The 16,991-nt window shown below is 38.3% G+C and overlaps 1 protein-coding gene across 1 annotated transcript in view; it reads right to left on the bottom strand.

Annotated features, from left to right (window-relative positions):
• The window catches only part of Hacd3 (3-hydroxyacyl-CoA dehydratase 3), a 33,477-nt gene that overhangs the window by 15,516 nt on the left and 970 nt on the right, over positions 1–16,991 (bottom strand). Inside the window, exons 2-5 of the mRNA XM_076850965.2 lie at positions 5,743–5,785; positions 3,667–3,740; positions 2,336–2,500; positions 648–699 (exon numbers count right to left, since the gene is read on the bottom strand). Of these exons, the coding sequence (XP_076707080.1) occupies positions 648–699; positions 2,336–2,500; positions 3,667–3,740; positions 5,743–5,785 (334 nt within the window). The remainder of the gene's footprint in view (positions 1–647; positions 700–2,335; positions 2,501–3,666; positions 3,741–5,742; positions 5,786–16,991) is intronic.

Genomic DNA, 16,991 nt, shown 5'->3' with positions numbered 1-16,991 from the left:
AAGTTAAATGAAGGGCTTTTATTTCATTCTGCTTTTTAAATATTTATTCTGTTATTTGTTTTGCTTATCTATTTATTTCATTCTGCACAGCACTTGGATGTCATCTGGGAGAAAAACACTAGGCTGGAGGAGTATAGCCTTGTACCAATGCACATTTCCACAGGCTTATATAAGATTTTGTTGCCGGGCTGGGGATGTGGCTCAAGTGGTAGCGCACTCGCCTGGCATGCGTGCGGCCCGGGTTCGATTCTCAGCACCACATACAAACAAAGATGTTGTGTCCGCCGATAACTAAAAAATAAATATTAAAATTCTCTCTCTCTCTCTCTCTCCCTCTCTCTTTAAAAAAAAAAAAAAAAAGATTTTGTTGCCATTTGCTATTAGGCCAGTCCAAGAGTCTGAGGTTCTTCCTTGCTGCTATACAAGCCTTGGTATGCTAGGATGATGTCAGGCCCCAAACAGAAAGGACACATTAAAGGTAGGACTTCTAGTGTGGATATGCACAGCTTAAGCACTGGATATAAAGAATTTCTCGTAAAATCACCCATATTATTCACTAGGGTAAAACCATTCATTCTCCTCACATTCATCCACACTCCTGCCTCTATCATTAACTGGTAACTCCCTTAGCATAGAGGGCAACTTACTTTCAGGGGAGCCTTGGCTTTCTAGTCTGAGCTTATTTAGACGTTCTTCTTCCTAGAATTTAGACAGAAATTTTCCAAGTTAGAATTCCCAGATACTTGCAAAAGCCCACATACTGGACAAGTGATCTAACTCCCTCAGTTGCCACCACCTCCTTTGTTCCATGAGGAAAATGTCCTAGCTCATGGTACTAAAAAGCTTGACAACTCCTTCATGGGCAACATTAGAGTCACAGGATGCCCATCAAATGTCTACTGAACTAAACCACCAGCTAGAGTCTGTAAACAAGTCTGGATGGCGCCTGGCGAAATGCCAGAGGGAGTGGTTTGTGAAGTAACGCCAGTGAGCCATTAAGTGTGGAGATTCCTGATTGGTTGACTGCTGTATCTAGTTTATGTTAATTAGATAAGCTGTGTGGAATATATAAATACTGCTCCTGTCCTACAATAAATGGCTCCTACTCCTGCTGTATCAACGTACACAAGTTGTTCCCCCCGGTTATTTTGCTGCAGCCGGACTGCGGCAGGCTTCCAAACTGCCAAGTGGACAATCTTGCAATCTTAGTGTCGGAAAGGATAGCCAGAAAATTATCATAACCACAGAAACAAAACAGAGTATTAAGGCAGGAAGTGGATTGTTATTTTATTTTTTAAGAATTTTAGAATGTTAATATAATTTTTCTAGAAGCTAAGATCATCTTTCCAACATCAGTATTGACTATCATTTATCTTAATATATAGATGGACACAAAGAATATTTATAAGAATGGGTATATACACAGGTTAGCATGCACTCATATGTATTCCCTTGTTCTGTTAGCTGAGAGGGTTTAAAAGCAATGACACCACAGTAATGAGAAGATACCCAGGACCCAGTCTTCAATAAAAACTAGACAGCTCCTTGGAGAAATGGCTATTCTAGGGCTGGAGCAAGGAATATACAAAGTGTGCCTGGGGCAGCTTATATTTCCAGAAAATAAGGAAATGCCAAAAATAACAACAAAAAAACCCAGTCGTACAATAATTGATGGAGCTTTTCCAAAGACTCAAGAATCAAGTAAAACACTCCCAATGGCCAAAACTAAAATAATCTTGAGCAACAAAATAAATAACATAGTATTCAATTAAAACCCAAAGTATAAAATAAATATCCATGAGTTCACACTGATATAAATATGACTGAATAAATAAATAAATGGGCAAGAATCCAAATCTCTCATTCATTAAAAAATTACTCTAAAAGACAATATATAACTCCCTACTCCTTTAGTATGGGCTATGCACAGGGATTTCCTTCCAAAGAGTACAGTAAGGAGAGGGGAGAGGAATGGAGACAGAAATCTGGCAAACGTCACTTCAGCCAGCTCATCCAAGATTAACTGAACAATTATATGGCTTGTTGATTATATGTACACTTGATATAAAAATGGCACTTTATCTCTGCTGTCTCCCTCTGTAAAACCCATCATCTTAGTCTAGTCATAGGAATAACATTAGATAAATACCAACTGAGCTAAAAATCTCCAACATACATAAATTACCTCTCTAAAATCATGTTGCCATGTCTTTAAATGAATGCATAGCCTTGTCCCTATCGTATAAAAATCTTAGAGAAATATAAAGTAGCCCAAATAACTTGGGTTCCTCAGGATTTCTGCCTTCAGTGCCTATATCCCAGGGTCCCTACTAACCTTGGCTCTGAGTTCCATTTCTGCATCAGATTCATCCAGCCAGCGATCAAAGTCAGGGGCCAAAAACAGTGGGCGCTTCTCCTGCTTGGTGAGTCTTTCCCACCACTGACTCACCTTCTTCTGTACCGTAATGTTTACCTGCCTCTGGGTCAGTTTGTAAACCGGCTAGGAGAGAAAGCAAGAATGTAAGAATACCTCTTTCATTCCCTGAAACTGCACCAGGCCAGGCAGAGAAGCTTATTCCCCTCCAAGTCCTGATGCAAAGAGAACATCTAGGTCAAGGGCTATCATAGAGAAGAATTGGTAAGAACAATAAGATGTTTTTTCTGATTTTCCTCAAAAATAAAACAGGAATAAATCAAGACAAGAAAGGCAAATGGTTCCTGATTAGCTTGGAGGGCTAGTATGAATGTCCTGCCAGAGTCATATCATGAAGGAAGTATGTTAAATCACCCCAAGGGCAACCTCAGCTGCCAAATTTTCCTGCCAAGAAAATGACTATTCCTAGCTTAGCAAATCTTTGTTGTAGAAAAGCCAGCATTGATGCCAAAACTGTTCTGGATCAGTTACAACTTTTCCATAGTATCGGTCTAGGGAGTCTTCTCAACTAAACTCAAATTCTTAGAGGTTGTTCTACCTTATTGTTTGTCTACATGCCTTATTTCGGTCTCTAAGGCAAGCCCCATGACAGGTTCTCTGCCCCTTATGCCAATGCTATTAATACTACCTCAAAACAATGAGCCCCTGTATGGAGAAATCAATAAGCTCAAGTCGCCTGAGCTAAGAGTATAAAATGCACAAAGTGATATACACCATCTGATGGATTCTCTCCTTCACTTACATTTCCTGCTTTCTTTCTAAAGACCAAGTGCCTTGGCCATTTCTAATTTCTATTCTTCTCACTGCCCCTGAGCAAAATCACATGAAAGCAACCCTCCCTGTGTGGGCTTCTTCTTCCCCTATGTAACTCTGATCTCAACGGGTGCCATACTCCTCTGTCTCACTAAAATTGGAGAATATCAGAGATGGAAGGGATCCTTGAGATCACTGGGTCCAATCCTTTAACACATGAATAAAACAGAACCCAAAGATGTGAAGAGACTTTTTCAAGCTCACATTCCTAATAAACGGTAATGCCCAGATTTAACTTAGCTTCTCCAACTTTTCTCATTCCTCAGCAGCTGAAACAGAGGCTCTGTTCCAAATAGAAGAACTATATCATTCCCCTTTAGTTTTTTATCTTTTCTCCTCAAGCCCCTGCCCCTCATTTCACTAAACTACTACTATTCATTTCCTAAAAAAGGAAAAGAAGTGAAAAGGGAAAAACATACCTCTGGCTTCACAAGATCTAAGAACTCCAGGTGAAATTCATAGACATTGTCTCCTTTGGCACCATGACCCTGAGCTATGAAGAAAGAAATGTGAGTTACTTTGAACTTGAGCAGAGTAAAGCCACCAAAAGTCAGCTTGGAACAGTTCTTCCCCATATATATGCAAATATTAAGGGGTCTTGTCAAAATGTGCGAGAGCTTTTGAGCTACTTGACAGCCAGATGAGCCAAAATTGGACAAAAGTTTATCTCCAAATGTCCTCTGCTGGTCAGTTTCAGACCATTTACTTAATCTTCCAAAGCAGCCTAGATGATGCCCACTACAAATAATAGGCAAGAAAAAGAATGTAAAAAGCAATGCCAAAGGTGTTAAAGCTAATAACTTTAACTTTCATTTACTCTGGTTCTAAATCCAGAGTAGAGACAAATCAGATAGACGTACCATCTTGACTATAGTTAAGGAAAGTTACAGGGTACATGAAAATGCTGTCTCAAAGTCAGCTCTAAATCTAAAACCTCCCAACCAGTAACAGAGAATAAAGGGAGAAGCTAACTTAACATATCCCAAATGGAACAAAGAAAGAGAAAGACAACCTTCCTCAGCTCTTGGAGGACATGTGGAACTGGGAAGAAAATCTCTGGGGTTGGCCATCCCAGTCCTGTTCTTTGATATGGCTCCTTTCCCAAACCAAGCAGTGCATCATGCCCAGCTCCCAGTGACTGCTAGCCCCAGGCAGCTGCACTGAACATCTCTTCCCCTCTACCTTGTGCTCATTTGGTTCCCTCCCTCCTGGGGTTCTCTTCCCTCATCTGGCCATATGTAATGTGAGCTGCCTAATATTTGGTATGGTTAGCTATTATTCTCTAAGAGTTCTTTAAGGTTGACATAGTCTATAAGCTCTAAGTGGTATAATACTTTATTATCATTTAAACTTTTTTTTTAGCGGGGGGTGGGGGGCAGTACTGGGGACTGAACCCAGGACCTGGTGCATGTTATTCAAGCACTCTACCATGAAGTGTAGATTAGATTCTCCAACTTTTACTCTCTAGCCCTTTTAAATGTATTAAAATCCCAAAAAGTTTGAGCTGTTTCTACCACTTCTCTCATCTTGAAAAGCAGATACAAAAGCCAGGTTGTACTTTCACGGGAGAATATTAAGACAGGAGAGATCCCACGTAAAGCAGTAACTCTTCACTCTCCAATAACATCAGGAACTGAAAGAGGGAAGGGAGCAGGGAGAACCCACCCCACTGGGTAATGTGAATGCAGACCCACCCTCTCAGGCAGAGCAGTAAACCAGCTAAGGTGCTGAGGAGAAAAGAGATGGACCCAGAACCTCAGAATCAGAGATTGTCAGAGATGGAAAAGCCTTAAATATCAGCCAGAGTACAGTGTTTCTCAAAATGATCTTCAAGTGTATTATCAGGGAGCCACAAAGACTCATCAAGAACATTTTTACTTTTTGATTTTTATTGGAATCTTAAAACAAACAAACAAAAGCAGCACGTTCTGGATCATCTCAATGGGGATCTTATACTCAAGTACTGTCCTGCAAGTTCAGAGGCTATTTTTGTCTGTGATCACAGCTGCAATGGAGTCAGATACCACTTACAAAGACCATTCTTGATTCTTCAAATGTTTCTCAGTCTGGGTCCATGAACCACTGAGGGTCCTCTGGACATAATCTTAGGTATCTATGGGTTCTTGAGTTTGAGAAAGACAGATTATAGCCCAACACCTTCATTTTATAGGTCCTAGGAAGTCAATAAGTTGTTCATGGTAGTGGCAGAATTAGAGTTAGAAGACTGATGTTCTGATTTCTGACCCAAGATTCTGATTTGTTTTGTTTTGTTTTCCCACTGTACATATGGCCTATCCAAGGGGGAAGTAGGGTTTTAAACAAATTCTTTGGCTTTTTCTAGTCATATATTTCAAAGCAATCTAATTTACTCCGAGCATCAAAGGGGTGAACATCAACACAAATTTAATAAAATAGATTTTTTAAAAATAAAGGAAAAACACTACCATGTCTCCTTTTCCATGTAGCAGGCTGGGCACTCTTACATGAATACTGACCTTTGAAATGCAGCACATTTTCAGTGATGCTGATGGCAGGGTTCTGTGAATATAGACCAAAGATACAAGAAGGCATTTTAATGAAAAAAATCCAATTAAATCAGGAGCTTCTTCCCACCATTTTCTCCCTAGGGAACTTAACCTGTTACCCTATTCCCTAACAGAGAATAAATATAGTGGTTTATTCACAACTCTATAAAAGGTATCTCTATATCTGTCTGTACCTGAGACAATAGGCTTCTCCAAGGAGGAATGTAAATTGCTCAAACTGGGCAGAACAATCAAGTACTGAATCAGTCCATTCTGATAATGACAAATGATGCAAGACACCATGAGAGATATTACAGAGGAATGCACAAATCTCTAAGACTCAGCGGCTGAGCTATAGAACACAGAATCCATGGGAAAAGATGAGTCATTTCCTGTGAGAAAATACCAAACAGTTATCAAGAAATATACACTCAAGGCCAAAAGAGTAGTAAAAGGCAGTAAATGTTATGAAAGTTAAAAAGAAAGTAAGCACAATGGAAACAGAATGGTTGGGAAAAGTATCTCCAAGGTGACACCTATACTCTAACATGAAGAACGAATTCATCTCAACAGCTAGAAGGAATGTTTGATGATAACAGGTGGTTCATTGGAACACGCTGTGCCCATAGTCTAACTTAGCCTCAGACTCCAAAATCTGCAACACTAGAAGAGTTCAAAATTCTCCAAATTGTTCATTTATTTCCAGAAGCTGCTACATACCTTCAGCAGCATAATTTAAAGGGAAATTACTTAATACTTTTTTTAATGAAAGAGAAGCAACTTATCTCTTATCTCTAATTCAAGATCACTTGATTTTCTCCTAGGTAAGGTTCAGCTCTTTAAGCTCCTTCACTCATCAAAGGAAACCACCAGGACAGAAAGAAGCCTGGAGAGGGACTATACTAATGGGCAGTGGGAGCTGACTTGTGTATAGCCAAGTCAGAAAAAGCAGGGGAATGAAGGCTCAGTGGGGAACACTTGAGCACAGCCACACCAGAGTGACTGCATTTGCTTTTACCAGGAGCAGAGGGGCCCTACTGGTTGAGATCAATTTAAAAGAAATTCATGGCTTGAGGGGTTTTGGATCTTCTAAATTTTGTGAATTTGGGCTGCATAACTTTTAAGAGCCACGTAACCCCTGTAACTTCTCAGGGACCTTTTCCTCTATTTTGCTCAGTGCTAAAGCAGTGGGGGACACGGAGATAGTATAGGTTTACTTCTATCTAGTTAATCCTAAGCTTGAGGTCTTCTGAAGTACCCTTTATGGGGAAGATTTCCTATTATATGTTACATCTTATGATAAGTCTTTAGCTTTGCTCTTATTTACAAACCACTGCACCACTATGTTGAACTGACAAAACCAAAGTTCAAGTTCACTTAGAGCAAATATTCTCAAGCCAAAAGTAGTTGCAATGTTTATCTTACCTAAGTTCCCAATTTCATTTTTACCTTGTTTACTTTGCAATTATTTTTTTATTTTTTTTAAGTTTTAGTTGGACATAATATCTTTATTTTATTTATTTATTTTATGTGATGCTGAGGATCAAACCTAATGCCTTGCACTTGCTAGGTGAGTGCTCTACCACTGAGCCACAACCCCAGCCCTACTTTTCAATGTTCTTATTCAACACTTTTCAGTTGTTTGTAACAGAAAGACTAATTTGTATAGCCTAGCCCATCTTTTACTAGAAAAGAAATGCTTTTTCTTATGAAAAAAAGAAGTGGATAGGGAACAGGTGAAAGATGGCTTTGATGTGAGCTAGACCTGGGTTCATATCTTAGTTATGTCTTTTTTATTTTATCTTATTTTATTTATTATTCTGGTACCCAGGATTAAACTCAAGGGCACTCAACCACTTTGCCACATCCCCAGCACTGTTTTATATTTTATTTAGAGACAGGGTCTCACTGAGTTGCTTGGCACCTTGCCATTAATGAAGCTGGATTTGAACTTGCAATCCTCCTGACTCAGCCTCCTGAGCCACTGGGATTCCAGACGTGCGCCACCACACCCAGCTAGTTATGTCATTTTTTGTTTACTTCTATCATTTATTTTCAAACCTGTAGCAACTGGCCCTCCGCACCATACCCCCCCCCCAATACAATAGGCGTTAAACCCAGTGACACTCTACCACTGAGCTCATCCCCACCCCTTTTTATTTTGAGAGTCTTGCTTAATTGCTTAGGGTTTGCTAAGGCTGGTCTGGAATTTGTAATTCTTCTGCCTTACTCTTTCTGAGTTTTTGGGACTACAGGCGTGTGCCACCATGCCTGACTGGACACTATCTTCCAAAGCCCAGGTCAAATGTTAATCCCTCTTTCCTCCTCCGCACCTCCAACATCAAACAACAGTTTCCTAACAACTTTGCTTTTGCACTTATTACAATAGTTATTACACTATTCTTTATTTTTTACTGGCTTATCTACTCCTCTAAACTTGAGTTCCTTGACGAATGAAACTCTTACTGATCTCTATATCTCTTAATACTTCAATAACTGTTTAGAGACTGAATTAAATCAATTCACCCATTTTCATAATCTTTGGCATGATACAAAGAGTTCAGTGAACTACCTGCTACCTAACCCTTTAGACTGAGGGTTTCAATTCTCATTCTAATTATTAGTATTTATCTTTGCTTGGGTGTGATTAGTTTGTGCACAGAAGAGTTAATATAGCAGGTCTAAAACTGCAATCTTTCAAAGTTCCTGCTTCTAAGATCAGCCTCTGGCTGGCATCTGGAAATGTGGCTTCCTACATTGCCTGATGAATAAAGTGGTTTCCTATGCCTAGACTTTGCCTACAAACTATGTGATTCTGGTGAAAATCAGCTTTCCTTCTATAGGAACATGAAATTTTAGTACCTGATAGGCAGAGGTTACTTAGGTAACCAGTCCTCCAAAAAACATGTACTGAATATCTAAAGAGCTTCTCTGTGCAGAAACATTACACATAAATTACTGTATTTTTCCTAGCTGGAAAAAAAAGGATGGATTTTCATTTTCAATCTCCTCTGCCAAAATCTGTTACCATTCTTGGTCTTTTTTGATGTTCAAATTGTCACAAATTTGGCCAGTGGAAATCCCTTCAAACAGGTGCCGGGTCATTCTGACATGACCTTGTTCCCTTTAAGGATGTTGGACTTTTCTTGTCACAGACTTGGAATTATTGGTCACTTCTTCAAAGAGCCTGAGTTCCTTTAGCAGGGGAATAATAATTTAGGAGCCACTGTCTGGATGTACTGAGATGTACTCAATGTTCATCTTTTAGTGGTCTAGCCAGGAATTTTAAAATCATGATGTCACACTGAAATTTCCAATTCAAATTTACTACTACAGAGCTTCTCCTTACAATTTTTCATATTTGCATTTATTATAGTAAAAATCTTTGTGCCTAAAAACATTAACATATCTACTTATTTGTTTTAGGCTAAAAAAGTTTCAGAATTAGAATATCAACATTTTACTAACCATAATTATAACAATTATTTGCAGGTTCTTTCTTTCTTTGTTCTTTCTTTCATCTTTAGCCCATAGTCTACTAAAGAAATAGTACTGTGTTCAAATTTACTTACATTAATTTGTAGGAATATGTTAATAAATAGATATACAGTCAGGTTCTTTTGATTGTATTTAATTTCAAGATTTTCTTTTTATCAAATTTTATCTGAATATGTAAAATATTCATTGTTCAAAAACCAAACTTCATTTAACAAGTCTCCTCAGAAGTCCTATCCCAGGGCTGGGGTTGTGGCTCAGTGGTAGAGTGCTCGCCTAGCATGCATAAGGCACTGGGTTCAATCCTTAGCACCACATAAAAATAAAAAATAAAGATATTGTGCCCACCTAAAATTAAAAGATAAAATTTTAAGAAAAAGAAGTCCTATCCCAAACCCATTATTCTCTACTACACTTCTACTTCCCACCTTTCATTAATTTCTAGTCTATCTGGTTCCCTATATCTATGTGTATTTTGCAATAATAAGCAAATATATTCATCTGTTTTTAAATCCCTGTTTTTTACACAAAAGGTAGCATACAATATACATTCTTCTCATCTTGCTTCTTTCCACCTAAATCAATCCTTACCAGTTCACAGACATCTTACTCATTCTTTTAATATCTGAATAATACTCAATTGAATGTAGATCCAGTATATATCCTCTTCTAATCCCTGCCTCTTTTCAGGGGGGGGATACTGGAGATTGAACCCAGGGTGGCTTTATCACTGAGCTATATCCCCAGTCCTTTCAGTTTTTATTTTGAGAGAGAGCCTCGCAAAGTTGCTAAGACTGGACTCCAACTTGAGATCCTCCTGCCTCCACTCCCCAAATTGCTGGGACTACAGGTTCTTGCCACCACACCCAGTCTACCACTTTTTTGGTGTGTGAGGGGGGTGGGGGTGAACCCAAGGCCTTGTGCATACAAGGCAAGCATTCTACCAACTGAGCTATATCAGCAGTTCAAACACCCCTTTTTTGATTCAAATTCATCCTATACTAAAAAACACAGCTCAAGGCCTGCAATCTTTAAAAAGAATGCCTTCTTTGGCCATGGTGACCTTTCTCTTCTAAATCAGAATGCCACCTATGTTACCGATTTCTCTGCTCTTCTCTTTTCCCCAAGAAAAATATCTTTAAAGGTTATCAACATTTATCTCTTCTTCCTTACCACAAATTTACTTGTAATATTTTATTTTATTTATATACTGTGGTGCTGAGGATTGAACCAGGGCCCTGATCATGCTAGAAAACATATAAGTTTACTTTTAAATACATTCTGACCTAGTCTCCATGCCCACCACCCACCACTCCACTGAAACTGTTATCGGCAAGATCACCAATAACATATGCATTGCTAAATCCCCTTGACACATATCTAACCTCATCTTATTCAACCTATCAAAAGCAGCTGGAGGGATGGGACTGTGGCTCAGTGGTACAGTGCTTGCCTAGCATGTGTGAGTCACTGGGTTTGATCCTCAGCACCACATGAAAATAAACAAATAAAATAAAGGCATTCTGTCCATCTACAACTAAAAAAAATTGGAAAAAAAAAAAAAAAAAAAAAGCAGCTGGACACAGCTGACCACCCCATTGAAATGCTCTTCTCTCCTGGCTTCTAGAACATCACAGGACACTATCTTGGATTTTTTGCCACATAGGCTTTTTCTTCACTGTTTTTTTGCTAATTCTTTCTCCTCTGCTCAACTTCTAAATGTGTAAGATCTCCAGCACCCAACCCTGGTTCTTTTCCTCTCTCTCTCCTACATGAAATTTATTAAGGCCTAATAGATTATATATTTCTCTCCAATATATCTTCAAATCTGTCCATGGCCCTCTCCATCTCTACAGTCCTCTTCACTGTCACTATAAGACAAAGCCACCCTACCTTTTACCCATACTACTACAGCAATCTCTCTAAATGGTCTTCCAGATTTCAATTCTGTCTCCTTATAATCCACAGAGCATCCCAAATAATCTTTTCTAAAACACAAATCCTAAGAATTCATGCTTCTACTTAAAACTCTTTAATAGTTTCCCATTGCTTTTACAATGAATCGCAAGCTCCTTACCATGGCAACAACACTCTACATGACCTACATCTTGCAAATCCCTCCAACCTCATCTCCCACTAACATATTGCTCACTTACGACGCTACAAACATACTAATATCCTTTCTGTTCCTGGAACTCACCAAGCTCTGGCCTGCTTTTAAGTCTGTACTCTTGTTGGAAAGTTCTACCCCCAACTTTCTTTTTTTCTTTGTGATGCAGGGGATTGAACCCTGGGCTTGTGCATGCTAAGCATGCTCTCTTTCACTGAACTACATACCCAGTCCCATCCCCCACCTTTCTGCCTAACTCATTCAAGCTTCACTTACCTGAAACATCACCTCCTCAATGAAACCTTCCCTGACCACTCTATTTAAAATAGTCTCTACCAGGTAATTATTTATTAACTTATCTATTGTCTATCTCCCTCAACCTGAAGATAGTATCTTTAGATGCTGGTCACTACTGAATATCTAGTACTAAGCCCTGCATCTGAATCATTGTGAATGCTAAATAGTTACCAAATTAGTTCACTACTGTGAGTTTTTCTGTACTGTGGTTATAAACAATTTTGATTTACTGAATTTTTATTATAAAATTTTTAAGCAATCAAACACTGAAAAATATAACAAACATCACCATACCTATTATCCATCAATATTTTGTTTTGACTCAGTTTTTTAAAAATTGAGTTATGAATACAGTTACACAATTACTGCTGTTTTAGTCAGTTTTTTTCAATGCTATGATGAAAGAACCTAACCAGAACAACTGTAGAGGAAGAAAGTTTATTTGGGGGCTCATGATTTCAGAGGCCTCAATCCATAGACAGAGACTTCATTCCTCAGGGCTCAAGGTGAGGCAGAACAACATGGCAGAAGAGTGTGGCAGAGGGAAGCAACTTACATGAAGATGAGAAAGCAGAGAAAGACTCCACCCTCCAAATACAAAATATATACCCATAGCCATGCCCCCGATGAACCACTTCCTCCAGCCACACCCCACGGACCTCCAGTTATCACTCAGTTAATCCCATCAGGGATTAATTCACTAATCAGGTTTAAGGCTATAACCTAATCAATTCTCCTCCAAACCTTGTACTATCTCACAAGTGAGCTTTTGGGGACACCACATCTAAATCGTAACAACTGCCCTCCCTCCCTCTAATACATCCCATCCTTGCAAATTATCATTATTTTGGAACTGGAGTTTATCATCCCCACTCTATTTCTTTATTCACTTAATAACATGTTGAATATTCATAAAGATATCTGGTACTTAGGCATTATATAACAGCATTATATGTTTACATAAATAGTTTCATACCGCTTATATTAGTCTTCAACTTGCTTTTTGAGCTATTTAAAAGCTTTAACTGTATAGATAGGTGGATCTATTTCATTCATTTTAGCTGTTGTATAGTGTGCCACTGTGCAAACGTACCACAATTTATCCCTTCTCCTATTGATAAAAATTGAAGCTGTTTTCAATTCTGTGTTGCAACCAACATTCTATCTACTTGTGCATACGTGTAAGAGCTTCTCTAAGGAGCAAACTTCCAAGTCATAAGGATATGCACATCTTCAATTTGACTAGAGAGAGCCAAACTATTCTCCAAATCAATTATTTCAATAAATACTCCCATCATACCAACCGTATAAAAAGGTTTCAACACTAAATATCCTCACAGTTAGCAATGTCAGACTTTTTCATTTTTCCAAATCTAATGTAAGAAATAATAGTATCCATGGGTTCAATCCCCAGCACCACAAAACAAGAAAGAAAGAAAGAAAGAACAAACACAGTATCCTATGATTTTTATTACCTGTCTGATTATAACTGAGATTAAGCATCTTTTTTCAGGTTTATTGACTCTTCATGTACCCTTTTACTCTGAACTGTTTATATAATCTGCCCTTTCTTTCTAAATAAATACATCATTTTCTTACTCATCTGTAGGTGTTCTTTAAATAGTCAAGGTGCTATTCATTTGTCAGTTATATATGCTGCAAATATCTTCTTCAAGTTGGTCTTATTTGTCAATCTTTATCTTTAGGGTTTAAAGACACTTTTCCCTGATCCAATATCACAAAAATAGTCTCCTATATTTTAGTGGTCTTTCTTCATGCATTCAAGTCACCTGAAACTGATTTTTGTGTATAGCTTAAGGCAGGATCTTATTTTATCTTTTTGCCATTTGGATGACCAATTCTCCCAGTCCAATTTCCCAAAGGGCTTTTCTTTTAATGTGCAAGGCCATTTTGGTTGTACAATTTCTCATGTATAGATAGGTCTACTAATAGACTATTCTGTTCCATTGTTCTTAGTGTCTGGCCCTCTCATCTAAGGCTTAGTATCACAATTACTAATCCCTCACACTTGAATAGCACACTAGAATTTACAAAACACTTTCAAATCCATTATCCAATTCAACTTCAAAAGAGTCCTGTGAATTGGGTGTTAACACTCACTTTTATTTGAATGAAGAGACTGAGGCTCACAAAGGTTAAGTGCATTATCTATGGTCACCAGATAGCAAGTGAAGAGCAAGGTCCCAATCTCATGCCTGCAGTTACCACTTTTTCCACCAGACTCCCTGTTAGATGTAGGCAAGAATAGTTTCTGTCAAATGGCTCCCAGAGCTATGCACTTTGTCCACATACAACTAAAACAAACAAAGGCCTTGATAAATGAGCAAATATTTCAACAGCTTTGGTTGTGGAAACAAACCTGTCCATTATGCTTCCCTTGAATATAAACTCTACTCTGAAAGAAATGCTGCCCCTGCTACCTCTTTACTAACTACTCATTTCAAGCACAGACAATGACAATATTTAAGTGGTTACTGTCCACACTCATGCACATCATCAGTGGTTTCTCATCAGTCATTAACCCTGCAGCTCCATGGACAGAAGAAGATGTGACAACTAGACAGTTGTGTGTCTCAGCAGAAAAGGCACAGAGCTGATACCCCAAAGTAGTATTCAGTACTTTAGAACTAGAGTTATGTGACACACTACAGATAGCAGGAGGCATTAGAGAACTATCTAAGAACCCAACACCTACCTTAATGACAGACAAGAATAGGTTCCTCTGCCGCGCAACCAGAGCACGAGCTTCATAAAAGAAGGTTCGAAGCATAGAATTTTACTAGTGAGTTTTTAAATTAAAGAGACATACTCTCATTACCTTTAATTCCCAGCTCCAGAGACGGCTTCTCCTAGCTCCTGCCTCCAGCCACCTAATGCGGTGGTGAAGTTTACAGAAGAGGCTAGTGAGAGAGGGAAAGCATGCCAGAGAGCGAGCTTTTATTGGGGAACAAAAAATTCAAGGGAAAATCCCATTCAATGAAGGTTGAGGGGGGCAGCATTCCAAGGTCAGGGTCAGTGACTAGTCTTCGGGTCAGTGGCCAGGCACACCTCCACACGGACAAGCCCTCATACCTGGGACAGGGTGGGGAAGGCTCTCATACAGTTGCATCTAAGCGCCTTTCACCCAGCCAGGGAGGTAATAACTCAAATCACCTCCCATAGGTACCATAAATAGTTTTTATTGAACAAATAAATGAAGTGCTTCATCATGAGCCAGAACCACTGGTTTCAACAGCCCCTGCATGGAGCAATCAATTAATAAATTTTATAAAAAGGGCAGTCCTTGACATTCGGAAGCAGGCCTCTCCAGCTAGACCAAATCATTCTCTTATCAGACACAAACTATCTCACAGAATACCAATCTCAGAAAAGATCACTCTGAAAACTTGATGAGACAAAGACCATTTCTTAAACTTTTCATAAGCACAGACGAACACGTGGTCACTATGCCACCCACAAAATATCAAATATCCTCTCTCTCTCTTGGCTGAATGGAGTCCTACTTCTCTACAATATAATGTTTTATTCTTGGGCTAGATTTTCCTTCTTACAGATAAGATTTATTCAGATGCCCAGCCACAGAAATGCCCCTATTTTATGACAGCATTTAATCTATATTGAACCCCCACTTCCTTAAACCAGCCCCAAACCACAGAAGCCCAAATTCTACAATCAGTTCTAATATCCTCTTAATGAGACACACCATTCCTCATGGTGTGTGCTCTCCCTTGCTGCCTGGAGTAATAATAAACCCAACTTGTTTAAACACAGGTGCATTCCTAGTATTCTTTGACTGTAGGGCATTGACACAGTATGTCAGAATTACAAGTATCTGAAAATCTATACCCTTTCTCTTTCTGGAAAGTTCTCCCAGTATCAGCTGGATAAGAATACATCTCATTTCTGAATCTAACTAAATGAAAGAGGTTTAAAAAAAAAAAAAATTTAACAGTAAGAACCTGGTTCAACATCCAACTCCAATTCTACCAACAAACCCATGAACAAACCTTTCTGCTTTTATATGATAACATGCTTCCTTCTAGATAGAGTGCCTTGAAAAAGTCAAAGTCTATCCGACTTATCTTTGTAAATCTGTAATATCTTATACATGGTAGAGGATTTCTTTTATGAATGGGATTAACATGTTGTTTTTAAACTAATGGTAGTTGAAATGAATGCTTCAGAATCACAGATGTGAAAGTCCATAAAAAAATAAATAAAAACAACTGGGGGAAAAAAAAGACTTTTTTCCCAAAAAAAAAAAATTAAAAAAAAAAAGATTTAATTCTCCAAAAAAAAAAAAAAAAGAATACACTTTTCTCCAACTTCATGTTTTTTCCCTGTTATATATTTCAAACATGTAACTCTAAACTTCTAAATATATCAACTATGATTAACACCTGTTCATGTTACTTAACTAAGAGGTTTAGATCTTTCAAGAAAATTATAAGTATGGTGCATTTTTTCATTTGTCTCACTAATTTCCATTTCTTTCTGTCATCACTCCTTCCCTTTAAAAATATCTTTTTTCTTGTGGATTCAAAAACATGCCATAATATGCATTTAGAGAGAACAGGGCCTGAGTTTATTTAATTTGGTTTACATACTGCTTAATGAATACTTAGAGGGACTATCATAACACACGTTCTGTACTTTTTTAATTGATTGTTGGAAGAACTCTCTAGTTGAGAACTTTGATCCTCATCTACAAAAGATTTTATTTTTTCTACTTCAGTAAACACCTTAAAGCAGAGTAGAGGAAGACAGCACATAATGTTTATTCACCCTCAGATGGAAAAATATAATTCAGTATGGTTGAACATATTAAATGACACACCATGCAATGCCATAGCCTACTTAAAGGCATTCTGACAAGCATTATCTTCATCTTTCAAGAGGAAAACAGGTTTATGTTCCACAATCAAGGATTAAATTCAACAAATTCACTTCAACACTCAGAAAGCACCTACACTTTGCAAGACAACATGCCAGGCGAACTGACAGATCAAAAAAAAAGCCTGATTCAGAGGAAGAGAGCTCAATGGAGGGAATGGGGTTACAAAGTACCATCAATAAGACGGGGTTGTGGCTCAGTGGTACAGCGCTTACTTAATACTTGTGAGGCACTGGGTTGGATTCACAGCACCACATAAAAATAAATAAATAAAGGTATTTGTCTATCTACAACTAAAAAAAAAAATTTAAGAGAGTGCCATAGATGTCAAAGAGATTGGGATTAATGATGACTGTAGAAAGAACATTCCAGATCGAAAACTCCAGTTCCTTAAAGAACTGA

The sequence above is a fragment of the Callospermophilus lateralis genome, chromosome 3 (genome assembly GCF_048772815.1).
Source record: "Callospermophilus lateralis isolate mCalLat2 chromosome 3, mCalLat2.hap1, whole genome shotgun sequence".
NCBI classification, from domain to species: Eukaryota; Metazoa; Chordata; class Mammalia; order Rodentia; family Sciuridae; genus Callospermophilus; species Callospermophilus lateralis.
Note: the sequence above shows the minus strand (reverse complement) of the source record. Positions and strands in the feature narration are given on the sequence as shown.